Genomic DNA, 20489 nt, shown 5'->3' on the forward strand with positions numbered 1-20489 from the left:
CTCTAGATGTAGTAGTGTACGTACCGACAACACTGTTCTCTAGATGTAGTAGTGTAGTACCAACAACACTGTTCTCTAGATGTAGTAGTGTACGTACCAACAACACTGTTCTCTAGATGTAGTAGTGTACGTACCAACAACACTGTTCTCTAGATGTAGTAGTGTAGTACCAACAACACTGTTCTCTAGATGTAGTAGTGTACGTACCATCAACACTGTTCTCTAGATGTAGTAGTGTACGTACCAACAACACTGTTCTCTAGATGTAGTAGTGTACGTACCAACAACACTGTTCTCTAGATGTAGTAGTGTACGTACCGACAACACTGTTCTCTAGATGTAGTAGTGTAGTACCAACAACACTGTTCTCTAGATGTAGTAGTGTACGTACCGACAACACTGTTCTCTAGATGTAGTAGTGTACGTACCGACAACACTGTTCTCTAGATGTAGTAGTGTACGTACCGACAACACTGTTCTCTAGATGTAGTAGTGTACGTACCGACAACACTGTTCTCTAGATGTAGTAGTGTACGTACCGACAACACTGTTCTCTAGATGTAGTAGTGTACGTACCGACAACACTGTTCTCTAGATGTAGTAGTGTACGTACCAACAACACTGTTCTCTAGATGTAGTAGTGTACGTACCGACAACACTGTTCTCTAGATGTAGTAGTGTACGTACCAACAACACTGTTCTCTAGATGTAGTAGTGTACGTACCAACAACACTGTTCTCTAGATGTAGTAGTGTACGTACCAACAACACTGTTCTCTAGATGTAGTAGTGTACGTACCAACAACACTGTTCTCTAGATGTAGTAGTGTACGTACCAACAACACTGTTCTCTAGATGTAGTAGTGTACGTACCAACAACACTGTTCTCTAGATGTAGTAAGTGTGACGTACCGACAACACTGTTCTCTAGATGTAGTAGTGTACGTACCAACAACACTGTTCTCTAGATGTAGTAGTGTACGTACCAACAACACTGTTCTCTAGATGTAGTAGTGTACGTACCAACAACACTGTTCTCTAGATGTAGTAGTGTACGTACCGACAACACTGTTCTCTAGATGTAGTAGTGTACGTACCGACAACACTGTTCTCTAGATGTAGTAGTGTACGTACCAACAACACTGTTCTCTAGATGTAGTAGTGTACGTACCAACAACACTGTTCTCTAGATGTAGTAGTGTAGTACCAACAACACTGTTCTCTAGATGTAGTAGTGTACGTACCAACAACACTGTTCTCTAGATGTAGTAGTGTACGTACCAACAACACTGTTCTCTAGATGTAGTAGTGTACGTACCAACAACACTGTTCTCTAGATGTAGTAGTGTAGTACCGACAACACTGTTCTCTAGATGTAGTAGTGTACGTACCGACAACACTGTTCTCTAGATGTAGTAGTGTACGTACCAACAACACTGTTCTCTAGATGTAGTAGTGTACGTACCATCAACACTGTTCTCTAGATGTAGTAGTGTACGTACCAACAACACTGTTCTCTAGATGTAGTAGTGTAGTACCAACAACACTGTTCTCTAGATGTAGTAGTGTACGTACCAACAACACTGTTCTCTAGATGTAGTAGTGTAGTACCAACAACACTGTTCTCTAGATGTAGTAGTGTACGTACCAACAACACTGTTCTCTAGATGTAGTAGTGTAGTAGTGTACGTACCAACAACACTGTTCTCTAGATGTAGTAGTGTACGTACCATCAACACTGTTCTCTAGATGTAGTAGTGTACGTACCAACAACACTGTTCTCTAGATGTAGTAGTGTACGTACCAACAATACTGTTCTCTAGATGTAGTAGTGTAGTACCATCAACACTGTTCTCTAGATGTAGTAGTGTACGTACCATCAACACTGTTCTCTAGATGTAGTAGTGTACGTACCAACAACACTGTTCTCTAGATGTAGTAGTGTAGTACCGACAACACTGTTCTCTAGATGTAGTAGTGTACGTACCGACAACACTGTTCTCTAGATGTAGTAGTGTACGTACCAACAACACTGTTCTCTAGATGTAGTAGTGTACGTACCAACAATACTGTTCTCTAGATGTAGTAGTGTACGTACCAACAACACTGTTCTCTAGATGTAGTAGTGTACGTACCAACAACACTGTTCTCTAGATGTAGTAGTGTAGTACCAACAACACTGTTCTCTAGATGTAGTAGTGTACGTACCAACAACACTGTTCTCTAGATGTAGTAGTGTACGTACCAACAACACTGTTCTCTAGATGTAGTAGTGTACGTACCAACAACACTGTTCTCTAGATGTAGTAGTGTACGTACCAACAATACTGTTCTCTAGATGTAGTAGTGTACGTACCAACAACACTGTTCTCTAGATGTAGTAGTGTACGTACCAACAACACTGTTCTCTAGATGTAGTAGTGTAGTACCAACAACACTGTTCTCTAGATGTAGTAGTGTACGTACCAACAACACTGTTCTCTAGATGTAGTAGTGTACGTACCAACAACACTGTTCTCTAGATGTAGTAGTGTACGTACCAACAACACTGTTCTCTAGATGTAGTAGTGTAGTACCAACAACACTGTTCTCTAGATGTAGTAGTGTAGTACCAACAACACTGTTCTCTAGATGTAGTAGTGTACGTACCAACAACACTGTTCTCTAGATGTAGTAGTGTACGTACCAACAACACTGTTCTCTAGATGTAGTAGTGTACGTACCAACAACACTGTTCTCTAGATGTAGTAGTGTAGTACCGACAACACTGTTCTCTAGATGTAGTAGTGTACGTACCGACAACACTGTTCTCTAGATGTAGTAGTGTAGTACCATCAACACTGTTCTCTAGATGTAGTAGTGTACGTACCATCAACACTGTTCTCTAGATGTAGTAGTGTACGTACCAACAACACTGTTCTCTAGATGTAGTAGTGTAGTACCAACAACACTGTTCTCTAGATGTAGTAGTGTACGTACCAACAACACTGTTCTCTAGATGTAGTAGTGTAGTACCAACAACACTGTTCTCTAGATGTAGTAGTGTACGTACCAACAACACTGTTCTCTAGATGTAGTAGTGTAGTAGTGTACGTACCAACAACACTGTTCTCTAGATGTAGTAGTGTACGTACCATCAACACTGTTCTCTAGATGTAGTAGTGTACGTACCAACAACACTGTTCTCTAGATGTAGTAGTGTACGTACCAACAATACTGTTCTCTAGATGTAGTAGTGTAGTACCATCAACACTGTTCTCTAGATGTAGTAGTGTACGTACCATCAACACTGTTCTCTAGATGTAGTAGTGTACGTACCAACAACACTGTTCTCTAGATGTAGTAGTGTAGTAGTGTACGTACCATCAACACTGTTCTCTAGATGTAGTAGTGTAGTACCAACAACACTGTTCTCTAGATGTAGTAGTGTACGTACCAACAACACTGTTCTCTAGATGTAGTAGTGTACGTACCAACAACACTGTTCTCTAGATGTAGTAGTGTAGTACCAACAACACTGTTCTCTAGATGTAGTAGTGTACGTACCAACAACACTGTTCTCTAGATGTAGTAGTGTAGTACCAACAACACTGTTCTCTAGATGTAGTAGTGTAGTAGTGTACGTACCAACAACACTGTTCTCTAGATGTAGTAGTGTAGTACCAACAACACTGTTCTCTAGATGTAGTAGTGTAGTACCAACAACACTGTTCTCTAGATGTAGTAGTGTAGTAGTGTACGTACCAACAACACTGTTCTCTAGATGTAGTAGTGTACGTACCGACAACACTGTTCTCTAGATGTAGTAGTGTAGTACCAACAACACTGTTCTCTAGATGTAGTAGTGTAGTACCAACAACACTGTTCTCTAGATGTAGTAGTGTAGTAGTGTACGTACCAACAACACTGTTCTCTAGATGTAGTAGTGTACGTACCGACAACACTGTTCTCTAGATGTAGTAGTGTAGTACCAACAACACTGTTCTCTAGATGTAGTAGTGTAGTACCAACAACACTGTTCTCTAGATGTAGTAGTGTAGTAGTGTACGTACCAACAACACTGTTCTCTAGATGTAGTAGTGTAGTACCAACAACACTGTTCTCTAGATGTAGTAGTGTACGTACCGACAACACTGTTCTCTAGATGTAGTAGTGTACGTACCAACAACACTGTTCTCTAGATGTAGTAGTGTAGTACCGACAACACTGTTCTCTAGATGTAGTAGTGTAGTACCAACAACACTGTTCTCTAGATGTAGTAGTGTACGTACCAACAACACTGTTCTCTAGATGTAGTAGTGTACGTACCAACAACACTGTTCTCTAGATGTAGTAGTGTAGTACCGACAACACTGTTCTCTAGATGTAGTAGTGTAGTACCAACAACACTGTTCTCTAGATGTAGTAGTGTACGTACCAACAACACTGTTCTCTAGATGTAGTAGTGTACGTACCAACAACACTGTTCTCTAGATGTAGTAGTGTAGTACCGACAACACTGTTCTCTAGATGTAGTAGTGTAGTACCGACAACACTGTTCTCTAGATGTAGTAGTGTACGTACCAACAACACTGTTCTCTAGATGTAGTAGTGTAGTAGTGTACGTACCAACAACACTGTTCTCTAGATGTAGTAGTGTACGTACCATCAACACTGTTCTCTAGATGTAGTAGTGTACGTACCAACAACACTGTTCTCTAGATGTAGTAGTGTACGTACCAACAATACTGTTCTCTAGATGTAGTAGTGTAGTACCATCAACACTGTTCTCTAGATGTAGTAGTGTACGTACCATCAACACTGTTCTCTAGATGTAGTAGTGTACGTACCAACAACACTGTTCTCTAGATGTAGTAGTGTAGTAGTGTACGTACCATCAACACTGTTCTCTAGATGTAGTAGTGTACGTACCAACAACACTGTTCTCTAGATGTAGTAGTGTAGTACCAACAACACTGTTCTCTAGATGTAGTAGTGTACGTACCAACAACACTGTTCTCTAGATGTAGTAGTGTACGTACCAACAACACTGTTCTCTAGATGTAGTAGTGTACGTACCAACAACACTGTTCTCTAGATGTAGTAGTGTAGTACCAACAACACTGTTCTCTAGATGTAGTAGTGTACGTACCGACAACACTGTTCTCTAGATGTAGTAGTGTAGTACCGACAACACTGTTCTCTAGATGTAGTAGTGTAGTACCGACAACACTGTTCTCTAGATGTAGTAGTGTACGTACCATCAACACTGTTCTCTAGATGTAGTAGTGTAGTACCGACAACACTGTTCTCTAGATGTAGTAGTGTACGTACCAACAACACTGTTCTCTAGATGTAGTAGTGTAGTACCAACAACACTGTTCTCTAGATGTAGTAGTGTACGTACCGACAACACTGTTCTCTAGATGTAGTAGTGTACGTACCAACAACACTGTTCTCTAGATGTAGTAGTGTACGTACCAACAACACTGTTCTCTAGATGTAGTAGTGTAGTACCATCAACACTGTTCTCTAGATGTAGTAGTGTACGTACCAACAACACTGTTCTCTAGATGTAGTAGTGTACGTACCAACAACACTGTTCTCTAGATGTAGTAGTGTACGTACCATCAACACTGTTCTCTAGATGTAGTAGTGTAGTACCGACAACACTGTTCTCTAGATGTAGTAGTGTAGTAGTGTAGTACCAACAACACTGTTCTCTAGATGTAGTAGTGTAGTACCGACAACACTGTTCTCTAGATGTAGTAGTGTAGTACCGACAACACTGTTCTCTAGATGTAGTAGTGTACGTACCATCAACACTGTTCTCTAGATGTAGTAGTGTAGTACCGACAACACTGTTCTCTAGATGTAGTAGTGTAGTACCAACAACACTGTTCTCTAGATGTAGTAGTGTACGTACCAACAACACTGTTCTCTAGATGTAGTAGTGTAGTACCAACAACACTGTTCTCTAGATGTAGTAGTGTACGTACCGACAACACTGTTCTCTAGATGTAGTAGTGTACGTACCAACAACACTGTTCTCTAGATGTAGTAGTGTACGTACCAACAACACTGTTCTCTAGATGTAGTAGTGTAGTACCATCAACACTGTTCTCTAGATGTAGTAGTGTACGTACCAACAACACTGTTCTCTAGATGTAGTAGTGTACGTACCAACAACACTGTTCTCTAGATGTAGTAGTGTACGTACCGACAACACTGTTCTCTAGATGTAGTAGTGTAGTACCATCAACACTGTTCTCTAGATGTAGTAGTGTAGTACCGACAACACTGTTCTCTAGATGTAGTAGTGTACGTACCATCAACACTGTTCTCTAGATGTAGTAGTGTACGTACCATCAACACTGTTCTCTAGATGTAGTAGTGTACGTACCATCAACACTGTTCTCTAGATGTAGTAGTGTAGTACCGACAACACTGTTCTCTAGATGTAGTAGTGTACGTACCATCAACACTGTTCTCTAGATGTAGTAGTGTACGTACCATCAACACTGTTCTCTAGATGTAGTAGTGTACGTACCATCAACACTGTTCTCTAGATGTAGTAGTGTAGTACCGACAACACTGTTCTCTAGATGTAGTAGTGTACGTACCATCAACACTGTTCTCTAGATGTAGTAGTGTACGTACCATCAACACTGTTCTCTAGATGTAGTAGTGTAGTACCGACAACACTGTTCTCTAGATGTAGTAGTGTAGTAGTGTACGTACCAACAACACTGTTCTCTAGATGTAGTAGTGTACGTACCAACAACACTGTTCTCTAGATGTAGTAGTGTACGTACCATCAACACTGTTCTCTAGATGTAGTAGTGTACGTACCATCAACACTGTTCTCTAGATGTAGTAGTGTACGTACCATCAACACTGTTCTCTAGATGTAGTAGTGTAGTACCGACAACACTGTTCTCTAGATGTAGTAGTGTACGTACCATCAACACTGTTCTCTAGATGTAGTAGTGTACGTACCATCAACACTGTTCTCTAGATGTAGTAGTGTAGTACCGACAACACTGTTCTCTAGATGTAGTAGTGTAGTAGTGTACGTACCAACAACACTGTTCTCTAGATGTAGTAGTGTACGTACCAACAACACTGTTCTCTAGATGTAGTAGTGTACGTACCATCAACACTGTTCTCTAGATGTAGTAGTGTACGTACCGTCAACACTGTTCTCTAGATGTAGTAGTGTACGTACCGTCAACACTGTTCTCTAGATGTAGTAGTGTACGTACCAACAACACTGTTCTCTAGATGTAGTAGTGTACGTACCGTCAACACTGTTCTCTAGATGTAGTAGTGTAGTAGTGTACGTACCAACAACACTGTTCTCTAGATGTAGTAGTGTACGTACCAACAACACTGTTCTCTAGATGTAGTAGTGTACGTACCATCAACACTGTTCTCTAGATGTAGTAGTGTACGTACCGTCAACACTGTTCTCTAGATGTAGTAGTGTACGTACCAACAACACTGTTCTCTAGATGTAGTAGTGTACGTACCAACAACACTGTTCTCTAGATGTAGTAGTGTACGTACCGACAACACTGTTCTCTAGATGTAGTAGTGTACGTACCAACAACACTGTTCTCTAGATGTAGTAGTGTAGTACCAACAACACTGTTCTCTAGATGTAGTAGTGTACGTACCAACAACACTGTTCTCTAGATGTAGTAGTGTACGTACCGACAACACTGTTCTCTAGATGTAGTAGTGTACGTACCAACAACACTGTTCTCTAGATGTAGTAGTGTACGTACCAACAACACTGTTCTCTAGATGTAGTAGTGTACGTACCAACAACACTGTTCTCTAGATGTAGTAGTGTACGTACCGACAACACTGTTCTCTAGATGTAGTAGTGTACGTACCAACAACACTGTTCTCTAGATGTAGTAGTGTACGTACCAACAACACTGTTCTCTAGATGTAGTAGTGTAGTACCATCAACACTGTTCTCTAGATGTAGTAGTGTACGTACCAACAACACTGTTCTCTAGATGTAGTAGTGTACGTACCAACAACACTGTTCTCTAGATGTAGTAGTGTACGTACCATCAACACTGTTCTCTAGATGTAGTAGTGTAGTACCGACAACACTGTTCTCTAGATGTAGTAGTGTAGTAGTGTAGTACCAACAACACTGTTCTCTAGATGTAGTAGTGTAGTACCGACAACACTGTTCTCTAGATGTAGTAGTGTAGTACCGACAACACTGTTCTCTAGATGTAGTAGTGTACGTACCATCAACACTGTTCTCTAGATGTAGTAGTGTAGTACCGACAACACTGTTCTCTAGATGTAGTAGTGTAGTACCAACAACACTGTTCTCTAGATGTAGTAGTGTACGTACCAACAACACTGTTCTCTAGATGTAGTAGTGTAGTACCAACAACACTGTTCTCTAGATGTAGTAGTGTACGTACCGACAACACTGTTCTCTAGATGTAGTAGTGTACGTACCAACAACACTGTTCTCTAGATGTAGTAGTGTACGTACCAACAACACTGTTCTCTAGATGTAGTAGTGTAGTACCATCAACACTGTTCTCTAGATGTAGTAGTGTACGTACCAACAACACTGTTCTCTAGATGTAGTAGTGTACGTACCAACAACACTGTTCTCTAGATGTAGTAGTGTACGTACCGACAACACTGTTCTCTAGATGTAGTAGTGTAGTACCATCAACACTGTTCTCTAGATGTAGTAGTGTAGTACCGACAACACTGTTCTCTAGATGTAGTAGTGTACGTACCATCAACACTGTTCTCTAGATGTAGTAGTGTACGTACCATCAACACTGTTCTCTAGATGTAGTAGTGTACGTACCATCAACACTGTTCTCTAGATGTAGTAGTGTAGTACCGACAACACTGTTCTCTAGATGTAGTAGTGTACGTACCATCAACACTGTTCTCTAGATGTAGTAGTGTACGTACCATCAACACTGTTCTCTAGATGTAGTAGTGTAGTACCGACAACACTGTTCTCTAGATGTAGTAGTGTACGTACCGTCAACACTGTTCTCTAGATGTAGTAGTGTACGTACCGTCAACACTGTTCTCTAGATGTAGTAGTGTACGTACCAACAACACTGTTCTCTAGATGTAGTAGTGTACGTACCGTCAACACTGTTCTCTAGATGTAGTAGTGTAGTAGTGTACGTACCAACAACACTGTTCTCTAGATGTAGTAGTGTACGTACCAACAACACTGTTCTCTAGATGTAGTAGTGTACGTACCATCAACACTGTTCTCTAGATGTAGTAGTGTACGTACCGTCAACACTGTTCTCTAGATGTAGTAGTGTACGTACCAACAACACTGTTCTCTAGATGTAGTAGTGTACGTACCAACAACACTGTTCTCTAGATGTAGTAGTGTACGTACCGACAACACTGTTCTCTAGATGTAGTAGTGTACGTACCAACAACACTGTTCTCTAGATGTAGTAGTGTAGTACCAACAACACTGTTCTCTAGATGTAGTAGTGTACGTACCAACAACACTGTTCTCTAGATGTAGTAGTGTACGTACCGACAACACTGTTCTCTAGATGTAGTAGTGTACGTACCAACAACACTGTTCTCTAGATGTAGTAGTGTACGTACCAACAACACTGTTCTCTAGATGTAGTAGTGTACGTACCAACAACACTGTTCTCTAGATGTAGTAGTGTACGTACCAACAACACTGTTCTCTAGATGTAGTAGTGTACGTACCAACAACACTGTTCTCTAGATGTAGTAGTGTACGTACCAACAACACTGTTCTCTAGATGTAGTAGTGTACGTACCAACAACACTGTTCTCTAGATGTAGTAGTGTACGTACCGACAACACTGTTCTCTAGATGTAGTAGTGTAGTACCGACAACACTGTTCTCTAGATGTAGTAGTGTAGTACCGACAACACTGTTCTCTAGATGTAGTAGTGTACGTACCATCAACACTGTTCTCTAGATGTAGTAGTGTAGTACCGACAACACTTTTCTCTAGATGTAGTAGTGTACGTACCAACAACACTGTTCTCTAGATGTAGTAGTGTAGTACCAACAACACTGTTCTCTAGATGTAGTAGTGTACGTACCGACAACACTGTTCTCTAGATGTAGTAGTGTACGTACCAACAACACTGTTCTCTAGATGTAGTAGTGTACGTACCAACAACACTGTTCTCTAGATGTAGTAGTGTAGTACCATCAACACTGTTCTCTAGATGTAGTAGTGTACGTACCAACAACACTGTTCTCTAGATGTAGTAGTGTACGTACCAACAACACTGTTCTCTAGATGTAGTAGTGTACGTACCATCAACACTGTTCTCTAGATGTAGTAGTGTAGTACCGACAACACTGTTCTCTAGATGTAGTAGTGTAGTAGTGTAGTACCAACAACACTGTTCTCTAGATGTAGTAGTGTAGTACCGACAACACTGTTCTCTAGATGTAGTAGTGTAGTACCGACAACACTGTTCTCTAGATGTAGTAGTGTACGTACCATCAACACTGTTCTCTAGATGTAGTAGTGTAGTACCGACAACACTGTTCTCTAGATGTAGTAGTGTAGTACCAACAACACTGTTCTCTAGATGTAGTAGTGTACGTACCAACAACACTGTTCTCTAGATGTAGTAGTGTAGTACCAACAACACTGTTCTCTAGATGTAGTAGTGTACGTACCGACAACACTGTTCTCTAGATGTAGTAGTGTACGTACCAACAACACTGTTCTCTAGATGTAGTAGTGTACGTACCAACAACACTGTTCTCTAGATGTAGTAGTGTAGTACCATCAACACTGTTCTCTAGATGTAGTAGTGTACGTACCAACAACACTGTTCTCTAGATGTAGTAGTGTACGTACCAACAACACTGTTCTCTAGATGTAGTAGTGTACGTACCGACAACACTGTTCTCTAGATGTAGTAGTGTAGTACCATCAACACTGTTCTCTAGATGTAGTAGTGTAGTACCGACAACACTGTTCTCTAGATGTAGTAGTGTACGTACCATCAACACTGTTCTCTAGATGTAGTAGTGTACGTACCATCAACACTGTTCTCTAGATGTAGTAGTGTACGTACCATCAACACTGTTCTCTAGATGTAGTAGTGTAGTACCGACAACACTGTTCTCTAGATGTAGTAGTGTACGTACCATCAACACTGTTCTCTAGATGTAGTAGTGTACGTACCATCAACACTGTTCTCTAGATGTAGTAGTGTAGTACCGACAACACCGTTCTCTAGATGTAGTAGTGTAGTAGTGTACGTACCAACAACACTGTTCTCTAGATGTAGTAGTGTAGTACCAACAACACTGTTCTCTAGATGTAGTAGTGTAGTACCAACAACACTGTTCTCTAGATGTAGTAGTGTACGTACCAACAACACTGTTCTCTAGATGTAGTAGTGTAGTACCAACAACACTGTTCTCTAGATGTAGTAGTGTACGTACCGACAACACTGTTCTCTAGATGTAGTAGTGTACGTACCGACAACACTGTTCTCTAGATGTAGTAGTGTACGTACCAACAACACTGTTCTCTAGATGTAGTAGTGTACGTACCAACAACACTGTTCTCTAGATGTAGTAGTGTACGTACCGACAACACTGTTCTCTAGATGTAGTAGTGTACGTACCGACAATACTGTTCTCTAGATGTAGTAGTGTAGTAGTGTACGTACCAACAACACTGTTCTCTAGATGTAGTAGTGTAGTACCGACAACACTGTTCTCTAGATGTAGTAGTGTACGTACCGACAACACTGTTCTCTAGATGTAGTAGTGTACGTACCAACAACACTGTTCTCTAGATGTAGTAGTGTACGTACCGACAATACTGTTCTCTAGATGTAGTAGTGTAGTACCAACAACACTGTTCTCTAGATGTAGTAGTGTACGTACCAACAACACTGTTCTCTAGATGTAGTAGTGTACGTACCAACAACACTGTTCTCTAGATGTAGTAGTGTAGTACCAACAACACTGTTCTCTAGATGTAGTAGTGTACGTACCAACAACACTGTTCTCTAGATGTAGTAGTGTACGTACCAACAACACTGTTCTCTAGATGTAGTAGTGTAGTACCAACAACACTGTTCTCTAGATGTAGTAGTGTACGTACCAACAACACTGTTCTCTAGATGTAGTAGTGTACGTACCAACAACACTGTTCTCTAGATGTAGTAGTGTACGTACCAACAACACTGTTCTCTAGATGTAGTAGTGTACGTACAGACAACACTGTTCTCTAGATGTAGTAGTGTACGTACAGACAACACTGTTCTCTAGATGTAGTAGTGTAGTACCGACAACACTGTTCTCTAGATGTAGTAGTGTACGTACCGACAACACTGTTCTCTAGATGTAGTAGTGTACGTACCGACAACACTGTTCTCTAGATGTAGTAGTGTACGTACCGACAACACTGTTCTCTAGATGTAGTAGTGTACGTACCAACAACACTGTTCTCTAGATGTAGTAGTGTACGTACCAACAACACTGTTCTCTAGATGTAGTAGTGTACGTACCAACAACACTGTTCTCTAGATGTAGTAGTGTACGTACCAACAACACTGTTCTCTAGATGTAGTAGTGTACGTACCAACAACACTGTTCTCTAGATGTAGTAGTGTACGTACCAACAACACTGTTCTCTAGATGTAGTAGTGTACGTACCAACAACACTGTTCTCTAGATGTAGTAGTGTACGTACCAACAACACTGTTCTCTAGATGTAGTAGTGTACGTACCAACAACACTGTTCTCTAGATGTAGTAGTGTACGTACCAACAACACTGTTCTCTAGATGTAGTAGTGTACGTACCAACAACACTGTTCTCTAGATGTAGTAGTGTACGTACCAACAACACTGTTCTCTAGATGTAGTAGTGTACGTACCAACAACACTGTTCTCTAGATGTAGTAGTGTACGTACCAACAACACTGTTCTCTAGATGTAGTAGTGTACGTACCAACAACACTGTCCTCTAGATGTAGTAGTGTACGTACCAACAACACTGTCCTCTAGATGTAGTAGTGTACGTACCAACAACACTGTTCTCTAGATGTAGTAGTGTACGTACCAACAACACTGTTCTCTAGATGTAGTAGTGTACGTACCAACAACACTGTTCTCTAGATGTAGTAGTGTACGTACCAACAACACTGTTCTCTAGATGTAGTAGTGTACGTACCAACAACACTGTTCTCTAGATGTAGTAGTGTACGTACCAACAACACTGTTCTCTAGATGTAGTAGTGTAGTACCGACAACACTGTTCTCTAGATGTAGTAGTGTACGTACCGACAACACTGTTCTCTAGATGTAGTAGTGTACGTACCAACAACACTGTTCTCTAGATGTAGTAGTGTAGTACCGACAACACTGTTCTCTAGATGTAGTAGTGTACGTACCAACAACACTGTTCTCTAGATGTAGTAGTGTAGTACCGACAACACTGTTCTCTAGATGTAGTAGTGTCGTACCGACAACACTGTTCTCTAGATGTAGTAGTGTACGTACCAACAACACTGTTCTCTAGATGTAGTAGTGTACGTACCAACAACACTGTTCTCTAGATGTAGTAGTGTACGTACCATCAACACTGTTCTCTAGATGTAGTAGTGTACGTACCGTCAACACTGTTCTCTAGATGTAGTAGTGTACGTACCGTCAACACTGTTCTCTAGATGTAGTAGTGTACGTACCAACAACACTGTTCTCTAGATGTAGTAGTGTACGTACCGTCAACACTGTTCTCTAGATGTAGTAGTGTAGTAGTGTACGTACCAACAACACTGTTCTCTAGATGTAGTAGTGTACGTACCAACAACACTGTTCTCTAGATGTAGTAGTGTACGTACCATCAACACTGTTCTCTAGATGTAGTAGTGTACGTACCGTCAACACTGTTCTCTAGATGTAGTAGTGTACGTACCAACAACACTGTTCTCTAGATGTAGTAGTGTACGTACCAACAACACTGTTCTCTAGATGTAGTAGTGTACGTACCGACAACACTGTTCTCTAGATGTAGTAGTGTACGTACCAACAACACTGTTCTCTAGATGTAGTAGTGTACGTACCGTCAACACTGTTCTCTAGATGTAGTAGTGTACGTACCAACAACACTGTTCTCTAGATGTAGTAGTGTAGTAGTGTACGTACCGACAACACTGTTCTCTAGATGTAGTAGTGTACGTACCAACAACACTGTTCTCTAGATGTAGTAGTGTAGTACCAACAACACTGTTCTCTAGATGTAGTAGTGTACGTACCGACAACACTGTTCTCTAGATGTAGTAGTGTACGTACCAACAACACTGTTCTCTAGATGTAGTAGTGTACGTACCAACAACACTGTTCTCTAGATGTAGTAGTGTACGTACCAACAACACTGTTCTCTAGATGTAGTAGTGTACGTACCGACAACACTGTTCTCTAGATGTAGTAGTGTACGTACCGACAACACTGTTCTCTAGATGTAGTAGTGTAGTACCAACAACACTGTTCTCTAGATGTAGTAGTGTACGTACCAACAACACTGTTCTCTAGATGTAGTAGTGTAGTAGTGTACGTACCAACAACACTGTTCTCTAGATGTAGTAGTGTACGTACCAACAACACTGTTCTCTAGATGTAGTAGTGTACGTACCAACAACACTGTTCTCTAGATGTAGTAGTGTACGTACCATCAACACTGTTCTCTAGATGTAGTAGTGTACGTACCAACAACACTGTTCTCTAGATGTAGTAGTGTACGTACCAACAACACTGTTCTCTAGATGTAGTAGTGTACGTCCCAACAACACTGTTCTCTAGATGTAGTAGTGTACGTACCAACAACACTGTTCTCTAGATGTAGTAGTGTACGTACCATCAACACTGTTCTCTAGATGTAGTAGTGTACGTACCAACAACACTGTTCTCTAGATGTAGTAGTGTACGTACCGACAACACTGTTCTCTAGATGTAGTAGTGTAGTACCGACAACACTGTTCTCTAGATGTAGTAGTGTACGTACCGACAACACTGTTCTCTAGATGTAGTAGTGTACGTACCAACAACACTGTTCTCTAGATGTAGTAGTGTAGTAGTGTACGTACCAACAACACTGTTCTCTAGATGTAGTAGTGTACGTACCAACAACACTGTTCTCTAGATGTAGTAGTGTAGTAGTGTACGTACCAACAACACTGTTCTCTAGATGTAGTAGTGTACGTACCAACAACACTGTTCTCTAGATGTAGTAGTGTACGTACCAACAACACTGTTCTCTAGATGTAGTAGTGTACGTACCAACAACACTGTTCTCTAGATGTAGTAGTGTAGTACCGACAACACTGTTCTCTAGATGTAGTAGTGTACGTACCAACAACACTGTTCTCTAGATGTAGTAGTGTACGTACCAACAACACTGTTCTCTAGATGTAGTAGTGTACGTACCAACAACACTGTTCTCTAGATGTAGTAGTGTAGTACCAACAACACTGTTCTCTAGATGTAGTAGTGTACGTACCGACAACACTGTTCTCTAGATGTAGTAGTGTACGTACCAACAACACTGTTCTCTAGATGTAGTAGTGTAGTACCAACAACACTGTTCTCTAGATGTAGTAGTGTAGTACCAACAACACTGTTCTCTAGATGTAGTAGTGTACGTACCGACAACACTGTTCTCTAGATGTAGTAGTGTACGTACCAACAACACTGTTCTCTAGATGTAGTAGTGTAGTACCAACAACACTGTTCTCTAGATGTAGTAGTGTACGTACCGACAACACTGTTCTCTAGATGTAGTAGTGTAGTACAGACAACACTGTTCTCTAGATGTAGTAGTGTACGTACCAACAACACTGTTCTCTAGATGTAGTAGTGTACGTACCATCAACACTGTTCTCTAGATGTAGTAGTGTACGTACCAACAACACTGTTCTCTAGATGTAGTAGTGTACGTACCAACAACACTGTTCTCTAGATGTAGTAGTGTACGTACCATCAACACTGTTCTCTAGATGTAGTAGTGTACGTACCAACAACACTGTTCTCTAGATGTAGTAGTGTAGTAGTGTACGTACCAACAACACTGTTCTCTAGATGTAGTAGTGTACGTACCAACAACACTGTTCTCTAGATGTAGTAGTGTACGTACCAACAACACTGTTCTCTAGATGTAGTAGTGTACGTACCAACAACACTGTTCTCTAGATGTAGTAGTGTACGTACCAACAACACTGTTCTCTAGATGTAGTAGTGTACGTACCGACAACACTGTTCTCTAGATGTAGTAGTGTAGTACAGACAACACTGTTCTCTAGATGTAGTAGTGTACGTACCAACAACACTGTTCTCTAGATGTAGTAGTGTACGTACCATCAACACTGTTCTCTAGATGTAGTAGTGTACGTACCAACAACACTGTTCTCTAGATGTAGTAGTGTACGTACCATCAACACTGTTCTCTAGATGTAGTAGTGTAGTACCAACAACACTGTTCTCTAGATGTAGTAGTGTACGTACCAACAACACTGTTCTCTAGATGTAGTAGTGTACGTACCAACAACACTGTTCTCTAGATGTAGTAGTGTAGTACCGACAACACTGTTCTCTAGATGTAGTAGTGTACGTACCTCTAAATAGGTCTGTGTCTGAGGCTGAGACAGGAGGGGTGGGAGACACTGTGGTCTGAGTCATGTTTGACTGGCAGCCAGTGGTCTTGTCCTGTTTTTCTTTAGAGGCGGTGTATTTCAGAGTGAACAGAGACGTTATAGTGTTGTCATATGAATGATCTCTCATGGTCGTGTATGGAAGGGTTCCCCTACTGGCGGCCTGCGGGGGATTTTATTTGGCCCCCCAAGTTAAAAGGTGTTTATTTATATAATCCAAAAAACGTTTATATTAAAAATGTATATATATATATACCTTTGATCAAAAAATATAAATTTGTATATATTTAAAATCTCTCTCTATATAGATATATATATATGTGAGAGAGATTTTATATATATACAAATTATTATTTTTTTATCAAAGAAAGGTTTATATATATATAAAATCTCTCATATATTGATACATATATATTATATATATATTTATATATATAGATAGAGAGATATATATATATATATATATAAAATCAATCAGCTCCAAGTGATTTTAATTTAGGAAATCTGTTCCAAAGTTTTCCCACGCGTGATATATAGAGAGAGACTGTAATGAGATGTATCAATACGGAGGGAAAGGGGGATACCTAGTCAGTTGTACAATGTATTCAACTGAAACGTGTCTTCCTCATTTAACCCAACCCCTCTGAATCAGAGAGGTTTGGTGTGGGGGGGGGGGGGGGGGGTTACCTTAATCGACCTCCACGTCTTTCAGCGCCCGGTGAACAGCACTGTAATATTACGGAGGGCAGTCATTGGTCCGTTTAGACCATGGAGCTCTCAATGACATATTTACAGTAACTGCACCCCATCACATACTTACCTCAGGTTGTCTTTCATTCACGTTGGAAACAGGACTTGGTTGATAATGTTATCTATGTAATGTTAGCCAGACCCCTTCCTAATATTGAGTTGAAACCTTCCTCCCCCTTTTGCCCTCAGAACAGCCTCAATTCGTCAGGGTTTGTGATCGTATATACAAATGTAAGCAAGGTTTGAAATTATTATGTTTTAGTGAAATATATCAGTTTTGGCCTTTTTTTTGCGTTAAATTTGCAGTTTACAAATTATTTGTAATTATGTTCTGGCCACCCAACCCCACACCCTCCCCCCGAACTTCTAGTTGCTGATCCCTGCTGTGTGGTCTCACCAGACTGCAATGCTGACTACAATCCTTCTGTCTCTAGTTATGTAACAAGGAGTTCCAGTACGCGGCCTCTCTGAGGGCCCATCTGGCCAGACACAAGCACCAGAAGAGCCAGAGGCCCACCCTGGTCAGGGTCCCTCAGCCCCACGGCGAAGAGGGCCTCGAGGGGGACGTCAGGGCCAAGGGACGCACCAAGAGAGAGTTTGTCTGTGACATCTGTGGAAAGACTCTTCCTAAGCTGTATTCTCTGAGGATCCACATGCTGAACCACACGGGTCAGTTTCTCCCAGCTCTCAGGTGGTAAAGCGCCTGTTTAAATCTAATCTGTTGTTTAACTTTGTAAACTAAAGGTGTGTTTAGAATTATTTTTGTTGTATTAATGCTATTTAATCTCTCCTCAGCCTAATATTATTCTGTTTGTCCTGTGGGTACCTTTGCCACTGTTCCACCCCTTGTGTATTGCGCTGTCATGGTGTATTTGTGGTAATCTGGTGATTACTGGGTGGTAATCACGTTAAGCTTTCCGAAATCAACATTTTCAAAACACAGCCCGTCAAAAAAAATCTGTTTTTAAACCATTTCATGTGTGTTTTTAATGTTGAAATGCAATAATATTTTGTTGATTAGTGGAGAAAAACTTTTTAGTTTTTATCACAAAGATGATGGATGACCATCAGATTTCTTATGTTTACTATCAAACGAATGCAGCCAGCTACATTTCCTAATGTTTCGCTTTAAACTTAATCTTGCATTTTAACTTAGTAACACTACCGGAGAAAAGTAACTATCGTCTCTTCCTCTCTGCTATCGGTCAGAGCGCCGTCTGCTGATCCAATGCCCGTTTGTGAATGCGGGAATTTGATTGGTCTGACGACAAGAGCAAAGGTTTCTCGTCTGATTGGAGAAACGCAACCTGAAGTACAAAATTTAGTCTGAAGTCGAGCAGAAATGACAATAAGAAACGTTTTCCATCTGCGTTTACGCAATGCAGCAAGATAGTTCAATATATTTTTAACCGTGTGAGAAATGTAGAATTCTGCGTTGACGTGGCCTTTTATTATTACTGATTTTCAGGGATTCAATCCTATGGCGGGTTGTTGGCTTCTGGCTTTTTTTAAAGGCAATGTTCCTGCAATCACATAAATTCTATTCACAGGAAAGCACTGCATACAGTGAGGGAAAAAAGTATTTGATCCCCTGCTGATTTTGTACGTTTGCCCACTGACAAAGAAATTATCAGTCTATAATTTTAATGGTAGGTTTATTTGAACAGTGAGAGACAGAATAACAACAAAAATATCCAGAAAAACGCATGTCAAAAATGTTATAAATTGATTTGCATTTTAATGAGGGAAATAAGTATTTGACCCCTTCTCAATCAAAAAGATTTCTGGCTCCCAGGTGTCTTTCATACAGGTAAGGAACGGAGATTAGGAGCACACTCTTAAAGGGAGTGCTCCTAATCTCAGTTTCTTACCTGTATAAAAGATACCTGTCCACAGAAGCAATCAATCAATCAGATTCCAAACTCTCCACCATGGCCAAGACCAAAGAGCTCTCCAAGGATGTCAGGGACAAGATTGTAGACCTACACAAGGCTGGAATGGGCTACAAGACCATCGCCAAGCAGCTTGGTGAGAAGGTGACAACAGTTTCTGTGATTATTCGCAAATGGAAGAAACACAAAAGAACTGTCAATCTCCCTCAGCCTGGGGCTCCATGCAAGATCTCACCTCGTGGAGTGGCAATGATCATGAGAACGGTGAGGAATCAGCCCAGAACTACACAGGAGGATCTTGTCAATGATCTCAAGGCAGCTGGGACCATAGTCATCAAGAAAACAATTGGTAACAGACTATGCCGTGAAGGACTGAAATCCTGCAGTGCCCGCAAGGTCCCCCTGCTCAAGAAAGCACATATACATGCCCGTCTGAAGTTTGCCAATGAACATCTGAATGATTCAGAGGACAACTGGGTGAACGTGTTGTGGTCAGATGAGACCAAAATTGAGTTCTTTGGCATCAACCCAACTTGCCGTGTTTGGAGGAGGAGGAATGCTGCCTATGACCCCAAGAAACCATCCCCACCGTCAAACATGGAGGTGGAAACATTATGCTTTGGGGGTGTTTTCCTGCTAAAGGGACAGGACAACTTCACCGCATCAAAGGGACGATGGACGGGGCCATGTACCGTCAAATCTTGGGTGAAAACCTCCTTCCCTCAGCCAGGGTATTGAAAATGGGTCGTGGATGGGTATTCCAGCATGACAATGACCCAAAACACACGGCCAAGGCAACAAAGGAGTGGCTCAAGAAGAAGCACATTAAGGTCCTGGAGTGGCCTAGCCAGTCTCCAGACCTTAATCCCATAGAAAATCTGTGGAGGGAGCTGAAGGTTCGAGTTGCCAAACGTCAGCCTCAAAACCTTAATGACTTGAAGAAGATCTGCAAAGAGGAGTGGGACAAAATCCCTCCTGAGATGTGTGCAAACCTGGTGGCCAACTACAAGAAACGTCTGACCTCTGTGATTGCCAACAAGGGTTTTGCCACCAAGTACTAAGTCATGTTTTCCAGAGGGGTCAAATACTTATTTCCCTCATTAAAATGCAAATCAATTCATAACATTTTTGACATGCGTTTTTCTGGATTTTTTTGTTGATATTCTG

General features: G+C 40.9%; 1 protein-coding gene across 10 annotated transcripts in view; it reads left to right on the forward strand.

The window, feature by feature from the left end:
• The window catches only part of zbtb11 (zinc finger and BTB domain containing 11), a 55696-nt gene that overhangs the window by 18302 nt on the left and 16905 nt on the right, over nt 1-20489 (forward strand). For all 10 annotated transcript variants that reach the window (XR_011667931.1, XR_011667926.1, XR_011667927.1 and 7 more), the window contains exon 6: nt 17865-18099. Coding sequence is in view for 3 of the 10 variants with exons in the window: in XM_071342270.1 (XP_071198371.1) it covers nt 17865-18099 (235 nt within the window). In the remaining 7 variants the exon portion in view is untranslated. The remainder of the gene's footprint in view (nt 1-17864; nt 18100-20489) is intronic.

The sequence above is a fragment of the Salvelinus alpinus genome, chromosome 15 (genome assembly GCF_045679555.1).
Source record: "Salvelinus alpinus chromosome 15, SLU_Salpinus.1, whole genome shotgun sequence".
Lineage (NCBI taxonomy): Eukaryota > Metazoa > Chordata > Actinopteri > Salmoniformes > Salmonidae > Salvelinus > Salvelinus alpinus.